Consider the following 13,803-nt stretch of genomic DNA (forward strand, 5'->3'; position numbering starts at 1 on the left):
CACCAATCAGAAAGGATATACGCACACTATGTTCATAGCAGCACAATTTACTAAGATTTGGAAACAACCTAAGTGCCCATCAGCAGATGAGTGGATTAAAAATCTGTGGTACATCTACACAATTGGAATACCATGCTGCTGTAAAAAGGAAGGAACTCCTACCATTTGCAACAGCATGGATGGACCTGGAGAACATTAGGCTAAGCAAAATAAGCCAGTCAGAGAAAGATAAATACCCATGACCTCACTCATTTGTGGATTATAATGAACAACATAAACTGATGAACAAAAACAGATCCAGAGACAGTGAAGCATGGATCAGGCCATCAAACCTCAGAGGGAAAGTAGGTGAGGGGAGGGTTAAGATCAACCAAAGGACATGTATGCATGCATATTAGCATAGCCAGTGGACACAGACAGCAGGGATATGAGGGTATGAGCGGGGGGGGGGGTAGGGGTGGGGGAATAAGGACATATAGGTAATACCTTAATCAATATAAAGAAAATAAAAATAAATAACTTTTTAAAAAGACTATTTGCAGTGTTTCTCCTTTCATTCATTTGAAGGTGGGATTCAGATGGAATGCCAACAAGGTATCCTTACACTGTATTCAATTCATCAGAGTATACTAGCATAGAATTTCGTCCTTGGTAGTTTTAAATAATTTTTTTCACACAGGTCTGGAAGAGTGTGATGTTTTAATATATATTTAATTTATTTTTAGAGAGGAAGGGGGAGAGATAGAAACATCACCAATCAGTTGCCTCCTGCCCTCTACTAGGGATCAAACGTGCAACCTGGGCATATGCCCTGACGGGGAATCTTGGTTCCTGGGTCAATGCTCAACTGCTGAGCCAAGCCAGCCAGCTGGAAGAGTGTGATTTTTTTATTAACCAGTATCCTATATTATCTCTTCTTCATTTTAATAACTGTCAGCTCCATTTACCACTTTCTTTCTGCAAGCCCACAAATCCAATTTATTGTTGAGATCTTTTTTTTTCAGTCTTGAAATGGTCTAATGTAGTCAAACAGATTGAGCTTCAGAATCCTCTGAGAGTAGGTTTTAATCCTTGCTTTGCCAGTCAGTTACTTACTGAGTACACTTAGGGAGTTACCTAATCTCACGAAGCTTTAGTTCCTACATGTCTAAAACTGGTATAACAATAGTCCCTTTTACCTGGTGTGACTGACACTTCCCTATCTTTACCAATACCATATACTCTCCTAGAGGAGTATTTTACGGGTAAGGCTGCTTCTTTCTCACCCTTCAACTCCATGTTCTGTCTGGCTTCTATTTTGATCAGTGTGCTACTCTGTGGTTAAAGTCATTGGTAAATCTCCTAATTGTTAAATTCAGAGTGGGCTTCGAACTCTGGCAACCTGACACAAAGTTTTATTTTACCCCAGTTCTGTACTGCTAGTGATAAAACATTCTCTTCCATTGGCTTCCATGGCATCACCTTTTACTAATTTTATTTCATTTATCTCTGGCTGCACTTCCCTGGTTATTTTTGTAGGTTTGCTTCTATCAATGTCTTTACCTTTGATTTCTAAAGGTTTAATTCTAAATCCTCTCTTTACTCATTTTCCCTGGGCAGTCTCAGTAACACTTGTGGCTTCAATTTTCTACCTGTACAGTGATTTTCAAATATATATCTCCAGAACAGACATTCCTTGATTTCTGACTACTCAACATTGCTACCTGGCTGTCTCAAAGGAACTATAATCCCAGTATGTTCAGAAGGAAACTTCTTCTTCTTGGGTGTTTCTATTATCTGTGAATAATGTCACTGTTTTTCCATTTCTATGATCCAGAAATGTGGGCATCATCTTCATTCCCATTGCCTCCTCTACTTCACATAGCCAACCCAGCACCAAGTCCTGTCCATTTGATCTTCTTTCCAATCCATCTCTTCTCTGTCTTTCCTGCCATTATCCTAGGACAAGTGAACAGCATACCATACTTAAATTATTTCAAATGCTATTATACTCAATATTCCACCCTCTTGGCACCCTTAAATTCATCTACCATACTGCAGCAGAAGTAATGTTCGCAAAAACACTTTTAATGTTGCCCATTTCCACCCTTCAGTACCTTCTCATTGCTCTCAGGTTCACAGCCAAGATTTTTAACATGGCCTACAAGATCCTACATCATCTCACCCCTGCCCATCTCTCTAACGCCATACTCTTCTCTGCATTTCAGCCACACAGACTTCTTTTAGTTTTTCAAAAGTACAGTGTTCTTTTTGTAGCACAGGATCTTTACATATGTTGTTTCTTAGGTATATTGTCCCCTATCTATTCCTCCCCTTTGCCTAGCTAACAGTTAAGCTTATGGGTCACAGTATCATTGTCAATTATTCATTTAAGCCTTCCATTCTTGACTTTCAACTCAATGGAAATAATATCCATTTTTGTCTTTAATAGCACAGTCTATTATTCCTTCAAAACAATTATCACAATTTGTATTTATGCATCTATTTTGACAATTAAATGATTAATGGTTGTCTTCAATATTGTACTATAACCCCATGTGGTCAATGTTTATTTTTGCTAGGCATCTAATTCCAAGTGCCTAGCATATAGTAATCACCTCAGTAAATATTGATTAAATGCAGGAATGACTGGATATCTATTAGGTACCTACTGTGCTCAGTGCTATGTGGAGAAGTCAGTGATGCTACCCTTCAGGGTTCTATAATCTATTTGGGGGACAATCCTATATAATAAAAGGGAAATATGTAAATAGATCGAATGGCAGAACAACCAAACAACCAATCAAAGCATAATATGCTAATGATATGCTAAGGCAGCTCAACTGTTTGCTGTGACATGCACTGACCACCAGGGGGGCAGACAGTCAACTGGTCAGTCAGTCGCTGTGACGTGCACTGACCAGAGGGGGCAGATGCTCTGACCTGTAGGTGAGCTTGCTGCTGGGGTCTAACTGACTGGGACTGAGCAAGATGGGCTGGGCATGCCCTGGAGCCCTCCTGCAGTCCCTCCCCAGCACTGGTGGGGTCCCTCAGCCTGACCTGCACCCTCTTGCAATCCGGGACCCCTCCTGGGATGTCAGAGAGCCAGTTTCAGCTCCTCCCACAGGCTCCTCCCCTTGGGAGGGCGCCAGATGCAGGGCTCATGACTGGTGAGCACTGCTGCCTCAGTGTGAGCCTCTCCAGATCAGGAATGGAGCCCATGGCAGGCACAGTGGGGACAGGAAGAGCAGGAGTGGCAGGAAGGAGCTGCAGGTGGCATTGGACTGCAGGTTTTGGCCTGATCCTTGCAGGCTACTCAGAGGGAACCCCCCCCCCATGGATGAATTAGTGCACTGGGCCTCTAGTAAGACAATAATACAAAGATTACAAAGAAACAGCACAGGTAACAAATACTATTGTGTAAAATCCAAAGGTATTAAGATAAGAGAGATCCATCTGATGCCAAGATCAAGACCAGACAGGATTTCAGGAACTAAATATATAGAAAGAGATATCTAGATAATGAGAATCATATTAAGTAAAGAGTTGAATTGTTCAAGTTGGCTTCAGATTAAGATTTATGAATGTATGAAAGATAATGGTAGAAAGATAGGGTCTGAAGTTGGAGGTCCTTCAATGACAGAGTAAAGATGAAAAGCTTAGATGTTCTTAAGCTTCCTTAAACAAACAAGCAAAAATTATTATATAATAGGTAGTAAAATTAAATGCATCTACTAATTGCTCATATAATGTCTATATATAATTGATATTAAAGTTGTTTTCCTGTTAATAAAATATCCTTAATAAGGACTGTGAAGAGTTGCAAAAATAAAACAGTTTCAGTTTTAGTTATTGAAAACTCTGCAACTGAACATTAATTTTTGTAAGAAAGTATGGGATTTGAAAAATGTTGTATATGAATTCTTAAGTATATAATACCATCAAGCTCCCTGATAATAGGAGGCTTTGTTTATTACAAATAACATGTTTAATAAACAAAGACTTTGTTTATTAAACATGTTATTAAAATAATTTTAGACTTTGTTTTAAAAATTAAAATATGGATGTACAGAATAATTATATATAATATTTAGAGGTTATTTTATCTTTACTAAAAGAATATTTAAAAATTTGCTTGTGAGCTTTCCTGAATCACTTTGAGAAAAACCATTAGTCCGGCTGTTTTACCATGTTTTACATACCTTTAAAAATTACAAAATTATGAAACCATTAAAACGCTGTTTTGTGTAATGTGCCACTGCATTTGAAAGGTTATTATCTCATATTACCATATATCAGTACTTTAAAATTGAATAGTTTTAAGCAATTTGATAGTGTGCCTATGGGTTACTTTGCCCTTAGTCAGCCTTGATACAATATATTGTTGTGAATATTCTGATGCGGCATGTCATACTAAAATTTTAATTTTTTTCTAGTCAGACCTATCTATCTTTTTTTTTTTTAGTCAGACCTATCTTTTTTTTTTTTTTTTTTTTTTACTGTTTCTATCTTTGGTTTGATACAGAACTCAGTTTTCTTTAGTACCGTTTTTAGTTTTTAACATTGAATCTCATCTGCTATGCAGCAGTCTCCTAATTTCCGTGCTGATATAGTTTTATGTCCTTAGTTTTGTTTTCTTTGGTGATTTAATAGGAAAGGGGAGTTTTTATGCATATAAAATTTACTCTGGTTTAAAATGAAGAACCAGAAACAGACTGTAGGAAGGCTGAATTGTTTTGCAAACTGGAACAATTGACATCACCACTAATCAAGGTTATTGTGTTTTCTGTTTTTGTAGTCTCTGTCTTAAAGACAAGGTTAAGTTGTTAGAGAAAAAAAAAATAGATCTGAGGAGAAGAGTAGAAATGGTGATGATAAGTATAGTAGGCCTTGGCCTTCCAGAATGTGTTTTGGAGACCACAGGGCACAGTGATTGGTTTCCTGCTGCGTGCACCAGTCTTCACACTCTGTGTCATATACACTTTCTCAGACAGAAATTCTGTTTATAGCCTCTGGGCTCTGCCAGTCAGCAGGGTGAAGGAGTCTTTTCAAAGGCAGTTAAATTCACACGGTCTCAAACTTAGTAGGTGCTTAATAAATAGTTGCTGAATGGAATGCTGGAAACATTCTTCCCTGGTCTGGGTCTTTTATGACAAACATTATGATAAAATGATGATGTCAGAAGGAAATTTTTTCACTAAATTTTCAGTTTAATAGTATTTTCAAAATGTTATATAACTCATAATTCACTTGTAATTTTTTCAATTTTGTTTTTAAATTAACAATAAAATAAACTTTTAGGGTGTTATCAGTTGTAGGAGTTTCAACACATGTATAGATTTATGTAACCAAAACCACAATCAGGATTCAAAATAATTTCATCAACCCCCAAGAAAAGAAAATCTCTTTCCTGCTGCTTTATAGTCACTGCTTCTTCATATCCCCAATCCCTGGCAACTACTGATCTGTTTTCCGCTGCTATCGTTTTGCCTTTTTCAGAATGTAATATAAATGGAATCATTCCGTATAACCTCTTCCACATTGGCCATTTTCTCTTAGCATAATACCCTTGTGATCTATCCAAGTTGTTGTATCAATAGTTCCTTTTTTATTGCTGAATAATATTCTATGGTATGGATGCCCCAAAGCTTGTTATTTTTCACATTATTTCTTATTTGTTAAAACAGATATTGCTTACTTTTATTGGAATTTTGAATTGTGATATAGATGGTTTTAAATAAAACATTTACTTATTTCTTTGGTTGAACAAAATGTAAAACTAAGTATAGTAAAAAGCACAACTAAGAGTCAATTCACTTTTACTAAGTAAGAATGGTGGCTAGCTCTTCTCTGAATGAAGTCAAGAATTTGTATGGCTATATTATATAATAAGACAGTTGTTAACGAAAATTTAAACTACATAGTCTCATTTTTCTAGAATACTTCAGGAATTAGATGTATTAAGTATTCTTGGTATTTGTTAAATAGCCTGTGCATTTACATAGGTTGACCAGTTTCCCGATAATTAGAATTCAGTAAAATTCACTTGTTGAAATGCATTGTACTATAATTTTATCATTTTCAGATGCTTTAGGAACTACCACAGATCTAAAATATGAATTGTCTTTTGCTAGATTACTTATGATTATATACTATCCTATATATAGGAGAAAAGCATGGTTATATGTATGAGTTTCTGGCTATTTATATTATAGAAAATACTTTTATTATCTATAGTAGATGTCACAGTTAATACCTAAATGCTAGCTGACACAGACATCCAGAACCCCCCTCCCCTCAAAAAAGCCTTATAAATTAAAAAACTTAAGATCTTTGAAATTTAACCTGTGGTAGGAGGAGTTATTGAAGTTTTTGAATCGAGGAGTGGCTTGATCAAAGAGTGTTTTTAGAGATGTGACAGTGATAGATGGCAGACTAATGCCAGGGGGAGCAACTAGGCATCAGGGCAGACTCTACAGCCTGAATAAGGTGATGACAGTGAGATCTAAAATGAAAGGACAAAGCAAGAGCTATTTTGAATGAAGAAATTATGTTTCTCACTAACTGACAAGATAAGATATTAAACTGTCCTCCAACATGGTTCTGAGAATGGAAAAATAGTGGTGGAAATAGAGAAATGAGTTTCTTAAGGAGAATGAAATTGGAAATGAGGCAGTTCAATATGTTGTTATTGGTCATTGATGATCTGGACAAAAAACAGTGTCCACAAAAAGAGGGGACTGAAAAGGAACTTAAAAGTAAGATCTTTTGCCTTGAAATTTTCAGGATATTAGATTGATGCATGTTTGTTTTAATTTTTTAACCTTATCTTGTAGAAGGGATGAATTGTAGGCCATCCTTTATCATTGCTTTCCATAAAGGAATCATTAGAAAAATCAACTCAAAATAGTAACATTCAATCATATTATTCTGCAGTGTTATCAAGACATTAATGCCTCAAAATTCCATATACCAAATATTTTGCCCACTCTACATTTAGATTTAACTTCTATGTAAAATGTTCCTTTTATGGCTCTGACCAGGTTATATAGCATAAAAATATATGTTTAATGTTTTCAGTTTACACTTATTAAGCACAAGTCTTTGTCAGCCACTGTGCTAAGTCCCAGATTCTCAAAATTTAGAAGGCACAGTGTCCAGCTTCAAGCAATTTCCAGGCTATTTATTGGACACACAGACATGGGAAGAAGGAGTTATAATATTATATGGGCATTGTTGTAATGTGACGTTGGAGATTCAGAAGTGAGGAGGGCTCTGGAATGAGTCTGTACAGGAAGGTAAGGTCTAGGTCAGGAAGAGCTATGATCAGTATATAAAGGAGCTGAGATTTTATTTTGCCATAAATACAAAGAAACATTGAAAAATTTTGAAATAGTGAATAACATCAGAATTTTTATGTTAGGAAAGATGAATTGGAGGGTATTATAACTAGCAGCCAGTAAAACCATAAAGATGCTTTAATACAGATGAGAAAAAGTCATGGCTTGATTTAGGCCAAGAGAATTAGAGGAAAGTACATATGTAAAATATATTTCAGAAGAACAATTTAGGACATGGAGATTGGTTGGATGCAGGGATATAAGGAAGGTAGCTAAGTGTAAGGTGGCTCCATATATTTGGGTTTTATACTGGGATAGATAGTGTTGCCGTTCATTGAGACAATGAATGCAGGAAGGTCTGAAATGGAAGCACAGGCTCTTAGCTGGTAGTTGAAGACAGGCAGGGATGAGATTGTTCAGTTAGAATGTAAAGAGTGAGAAGTAAGGAGACCAGAATGGGGTCCCTGGAAAGGAGAACAGTATGTTAGGACAGTTGGAGAAACTATCCTGAAAGAGGATTGAGAAGGAATGGACAAAGAGGCAAGAGAACTTGGAGAGAGTAATGTACACATACTATTGGGAAATGAAAGAAAGGGAAGATAGTATAGTCAGACTGCAGGGGTAACTCAGGTTACATTGGGAAAGCTTGATAATATAGTAACTACACGTATTGCCTTGGTACTAGACCCTATCAGAACCCGATAGCTTTCAGGACTAAGTTTTTTCTGTCTCAGCGGCTACTTAATGTTATGGTACTTGACTTCCCTTTGCACATTTGTTCTAACCTCATCTCTGCTTTCTCTACTTGGTTATAATTTCTGCTCTGTAGTAATTCCAGCTGGATCGTGGCCCATTGTGGCCTCTCATCTCTCTACTTGATAGAATCAAGACCTTTTCGTTTTTGTGAATTGCCTAATTTTATTGGTGTTTCTTATTTTAAAATCTGGAGAGAAGTAATATGCTTAGGCTAGTTCATCATTTATATGAAGACATTTTATAGGTTATTGAAGCTAACCCATTCTATAGCCTAGCCAAACACTTAAGAAGTGCCCTAAATAATCTTGAAAAATGTATCCACTGTGGATTTCAGCTCTTTAATTGTTGAAGTAGTGTTAAGGTGGCAGTAGATGGAATTCCAGAGCACTGGGAGATCAATTAGCCTTGTATAGGAAGAAAGATATCTCTCTTCTGCAGTGGTATTAAAGAAGGAAGGAGGAATGGGGTGCAGATATCTTTGGAAATAGGGGAGCCTGCCTGTTAGCACACTTTATTAAGTAGTGAACAAAGAGGACTGCTGAGAAGAGATGTGAAGAATTCCATAATTGCTGATTTTAAAATCCAAATAGATCCAAATAATAATTTAACTATTAGGAATATGATGAAGTGATTTCTTCCCACTAGGCACATATATAAATTGAGAAAAGATAGATTACTGGACTAGTCCAGAGTTCAAATAGACTGGACTTGTGGCTTGGGAGGGCTTAATGCTTGTTTTATTTTCCTATTTGTTTGGTTCAACTGATTTTTTTTATTCTGGTCTACCATCTTTTTTTGCAGGTCTTGATGACTGTCTGCAACAGTACATTAAGAACTTTGAGAGGGAGAAGATCAGTGGGGACCAGCTGCTGCGCATTACACATCAGGAGCTAGAAGACCTGGGGGTCAGCCGCATTGGCCATCAGGAGCTGATCCTGGAAGCAGTTGACCTTCTCTGTGCACTGGTAAGGACATAAACTGATGGGAGGGAAACTTTACTTTCTGTCATTTTCTTTCCTTTTAAACTGATTTTTTTCTCTTTTTGTTTCCTTCCTTCTTTCCTTCTGTTTTTAAAGCTAATTTAAATTCTAGTAGAAAAAGTCCCCTAAGGTTCAAACAACTGGATGTAGTATTTCCCTCCTTCATTAAATTTGGTATAGTATACAGTGCCAAATTACAAATTAAAGAGGTTTAGCCTTGGTCCAGTAGCTCAGTTGGTTAGAGCATTGTCCCAATATGCAAAGATTGCAGGTTCGATCTCTAGTCAGGACACATACAAGAATCTACCAATGAATGCATAAATAAGTGAAACAATAAATGAATCTCTCTTTCCCTTCCCTCCCTCCATCTCTCTCCTTGCATGCTTTCTCTTTAAACTCAGTAACTAAGATTTTTAAAATTCCACAATTAACAAAAAGGAGAGTTACAACTCAGCTAGTGACATTATGTTTTTCTACCTGAAAATAATTAAAGCTCACCAAAGGAGTTTTCATAGCATTTAGGGTATTCAATTGTATATAATCAGTTATAAAATCCATTCACTTCTAAAAGTTTTGATTTAGGATCACAAATATTAATCCTGTTTTAGAAAAATTATTCTTCAGCTGACTTATTTAGATGTTCTTGATATATGCATCCCTGAAAATGGAATATTGTACTTTGTATGGTTACTTTTTATATGTTAAAAGAGCAATACCTAATTAGAGAAGATAAAGCAATGTCAAAATAATCCTGCAAGATTCTGTTAGTACATTAGATATTCTGAGAGGACCATAGATTTTTTTCCATGTTAGGTAAGATTACAATAACCTGATTGGTTTTACATTTTCCACATATTTGTGAGGGGGTAGAACTACAATGAAAAGGAGCATGTCATAATATTCTGGGATTGAAATTGGCTACATATATTATTGACAATATTTATGAGGAAATAATTTCACCATAGCCTTAGTTATTTTATTTAAAACAGAGATAATAACAACTACCTTTTGATGCTGTTGTAAAAAGCAAATGAGATAGTGTTTGTATAGTGCCTAATTCAGCACCTGACACACAGTAGGCATTCAGTAAATAATAAGTGTTATTAAGATGATGTTTAATAAGGAATGAGTGGATAATTAAATATAATTTAAAATGAGTTAATATACTCAGCAGTATGTGTGTCAGATGTAAGATCTAGTTTCTGCTCTCTTGAAAATCCTAGAGGGTGACACACAAATAATCACATTACAATAGTATAATTACTAAAATGAAGTAAGTGCTAAATATTATGGGGGCACAGAAGTGAAAATAACTAGCTTGCCTAAAATAGATGGGTTTATATTGTAAGAGAGATAATATTTAAGAAACCTCATAGAGTTTGAATGAGCATGTGTTTGGTAGATGGAGAAACAGAATGGTATTTCAGGTAGATAACATTTACACATGCACACAGAATAAAGAGCTTGCCTGGTGTGTTTGAAAAATGGTAAGCTATTTGGAATGACACAAAAAAATAGGTGGGGAAACAGTAGAGGAAATAGGCATGAAAAGATAGGGCCATAATGAACAAAATAAACCAATGAACAAAATAGATCTAGAGACATAGAACCATAAAACAGATTGCAGAATCTCAGAGGGAAGGTGAAGGAGGGTGGGTGGGTGGGAAGAGATCAACCAAAGAACTTGTATGCATATATGCTTAACACAGACAATAGGGTGGTGAAGACCTGGGAGAGGTGGGGGCTAGCTAAAATGAGTCAGTGGGGGGAGGGCATATATAATACTTTTAACAATAAATATTTTATTAAAAAATTAAGTGTGGTGAGGGGAGGGGGGGAATAGGGCCAGACAGTAAACCATAACATCATGGTAAGAGATTTGTACTTCTTAATGTGCGCATTAGAGGACCATGCAAGAATAATCAAATAGTTTTATTTAAAAGGTAACTGATAGTAATGAAAATGATGGAATAGAGTGGAAATAAACTAAAGATGGGGAGAATAATTAGGTGTTTAAAATAATCTACTCAGGCTATAAATAGGGCTTGAACCAAGGATGTATATGCAACAGGAATAGAGAAGAGCTGGTGAATATGAGGGGTAAGATTAAGGAAGAATTGAGAAGGATTCCATCTTTTCTAGCTGCAGAGATAGAGTCGATTTTGTAGTAATGGGCATAAGCAATGGCAGCAAGAATAGTTTTAGGTAGGAATATAAGTCAACTTTTGAATTTGTTGAATTTAAGGCATCTCTGGATTATCGAGAAAGAGAAACTCATCAGAAATGAGTGTATGGGTTTGAAGTTGAAAAGTGGCTGAATATACAAATTTTGGAGTCTCAAAAGCATAGGAATAGAATCCATAGAGGGGAGAGCCTCTAGAATATATAAAACAAAGGATACAGCTCCACACTCAGCACTCTGGCTGAGTAGGAAGAAGTTGCAGAGGAGGCTTATGGAGTGCTCAGAGAAGCATGAAAACAGCCACAAAAGAGTTGTCACAAAAGCAATAGGGAATCCTATTTTCATTAAAGAATATCAATAATGTCATCAAATTTCACACAAAAAAAGAGAATAGGATAAGCAAGGGGGGAAAGAGCAGACTGGAAGCAGTTTCTAAATAAGAGTAGAGTCTGAAACCATATTCATTGAATAGCAACTCCCACTTATATATTTCAGTCTTACCTTAATTGTCATCTCCTCAAAGAGATATTTCCTGATCATTCCTCCACCCATGCCTGGTCTAAAATTAACCTTCCAATGTTATTCTTTCTTAACTATCATGTCATCTGTTAATTATAGATGTATATATAATATGTGGTTATCATTTTAATATCTGTTTCTTCATTAGACTGTAAGCTATGTGGGGAAAGTGACTGTTTATTGAACAGCTAGCATGTTGCACAAATGCCAGGCAAGAGTGGGTGCTGAATAAATATTTTTTGAAAGTATCAATGAAAGAGTCTTGACACATTTTTTACATAATAGTTTGGCAATCTTCTTATTTCCCTATTCCTGAGATAAGATACATAAATTCAGACCAGAACACACATGTACACTCTATCCCTTGTATGAATCAGATAACAAAAATTATGTATGAAATAAACGAGCCCTTGGGGTAAGATAAGGGTCCACAGTGCTTTTGCATGCTGGTCTCCAAATCTGAGTCAGAGTGGCCATGAAGGTGCAATAGAGGGCTTTGGAAATGAGCAGCTAATCCAGCAGTCCCCTATTTGCCACATCTTCTATAACAGCAGCAGTTGGGTGTGTCAGAGCTTGAAGTCCAGAGTGTATGTATGTCTTATAAGTAGAGCTTCATATAGATGAGCTACTCGAGTGCTAGGCTCGTACACTGCCAGTCTAAAGAAGGAAGATTGATGATTGCAGTGTTACAGAGTCTAGACCTGTGGGCTTTGGAGTTTGGCTCCCGAACAAGTTCTGCTGACCTTAACTTACTGAAAAGAATGACATCAGAGACAGATGTCCAGACCATTTTGATGTTTGAGCTCTGGAGCTGTGGTAAATCCCTTCAAATTCTAAATTCTAATCCCTCTACAGTTGTGGATTTAAGCACCATAATATTACATCATTTTCTTGGGAAAACTTCATTATGTGGTTGACCTGTTCTGGAAGTTAACACAGAAAAATAAAAAAATAAAACACACACACACACACACACACACACACACACACACACACACACGAGTAAACTCATTCTTTGTGATTATCCAGCAATAAATTGCTCACATTCCCCAGGGAAGTCAAATATTAAACTTCCTTTTCACTGCTTAATGGTTATATATCAGCAAGTTAGAAGTGCAGGTATCTTCCAGTTTACGCAACAGATGCTTTCCAGTGAATATAAAGCAAATTACTGAGCAATGAAATCTGATTTACTTCTCATGCCATTATAAAATCAGGAGGTAAGATCCCACATCAACAAGCTGAGGTGACTAGACCAGAAATTCTGCTATTGTGAATGAGGAACTGTCTTGTTTCTTTGAAACTAACGATTCTGCTGGCTTTTGTACTTTTTTCTTAGATACATCAACTGTACTTATTTCTTCTTTCAAAACCTATATATTCATGTTCAAACAGTGCTACAGTGGGGAATACAGTGATAAAGAAGGCATAATCTGTGCTCTTAACATGTATGCCATCTAGTAAAGAAGACGATAGTCATTGAAAAATAATATAGATTTAAAGACAATCCCAGGGGAGAGCAGAAGGAAATTATGAACACTTCTAGGGGATCCAGGAAGTATTGGTGGGCTTTGCATTGAGACTTTCAGAATGAGAAGATGTTCACCAGACAAAAAAGTTGGGGAAATTTACCTAGGCAGAAATAGATGTAGAAACAATTGTGAAAGACTATGGAGTGTTCATAGAGAAAAGAGAATTTTTTTAATATAAAATAACTTTAATGTACATAATTTATATCTGCAGAGCATAATTGCTTTCTTTAAAAAAAGAAACTTTACAAATGACAGATATTGCTTTTTTGTCAAAGACTGAGAATTTTTATTTGGCTGGTGCACGGTGGATGGAAAGAAAGGCAACTTATACTTTGTACCACATGATAATTCTTTGCTTAAATTATTGTTCCTCCAATGCTTTCTGCCCAGTGCTTCGCACATAGAGGATATTAAATTAATGCTATCTTACTGGATAAGATTCTCTGCCTTTCTCCAGAGAACTACTTTTTTTTTTCTTGCTTACATAACCTCTGACTAAAGTATCTGTTCTCGTA

At 36.2% G+C, this 13,803-nt stretch overlaps 1 protein-coding gene across 6 annotated transcripts in view; it reads left to right on the plus strand.

Moving 5' to 3' along the window:
• The window catches only part of CNKSR2 (connector enhancer of kinase suppressor of Ras 2), a 236,281-nt gene that overhangs the window by 36,106 nt on the left and 186,372 nt on the right, over nt 1-13,803 (plus strand). For all 6 annotated transcript variants that reach the window (XM_036439617.2, XM_036439621.2, XM_036439619.2 and 3 more), the window contains exon 2: nt 8,877-9,040. In XM_036439617.2, the coding sequence (XP_036295510.1) occupies nt 8,877-9,040 (164 nt within the window). The remainder of the gene's footprint in view (nt 1-8,876; nt 9,041-13,803) is intronic.

Source organism: Pipistrellus kuhlii, unplaced genomic scaffold, assembly GCF_014108245.1.
Source record: "Pipistrellus kuhlii isolate mPipKuh1 unplaced genomic scaffold, mPipKuh1.p scaffold_m20_p_16, whole genome shotgun sequence".
Taxonomy (NCBI): Eukaryota; Metazoa; Chordata; class Mammalia; order Chiroptera; family Vespertilionidae; genus Pipistrellus; species Pipistrellus kuhlii.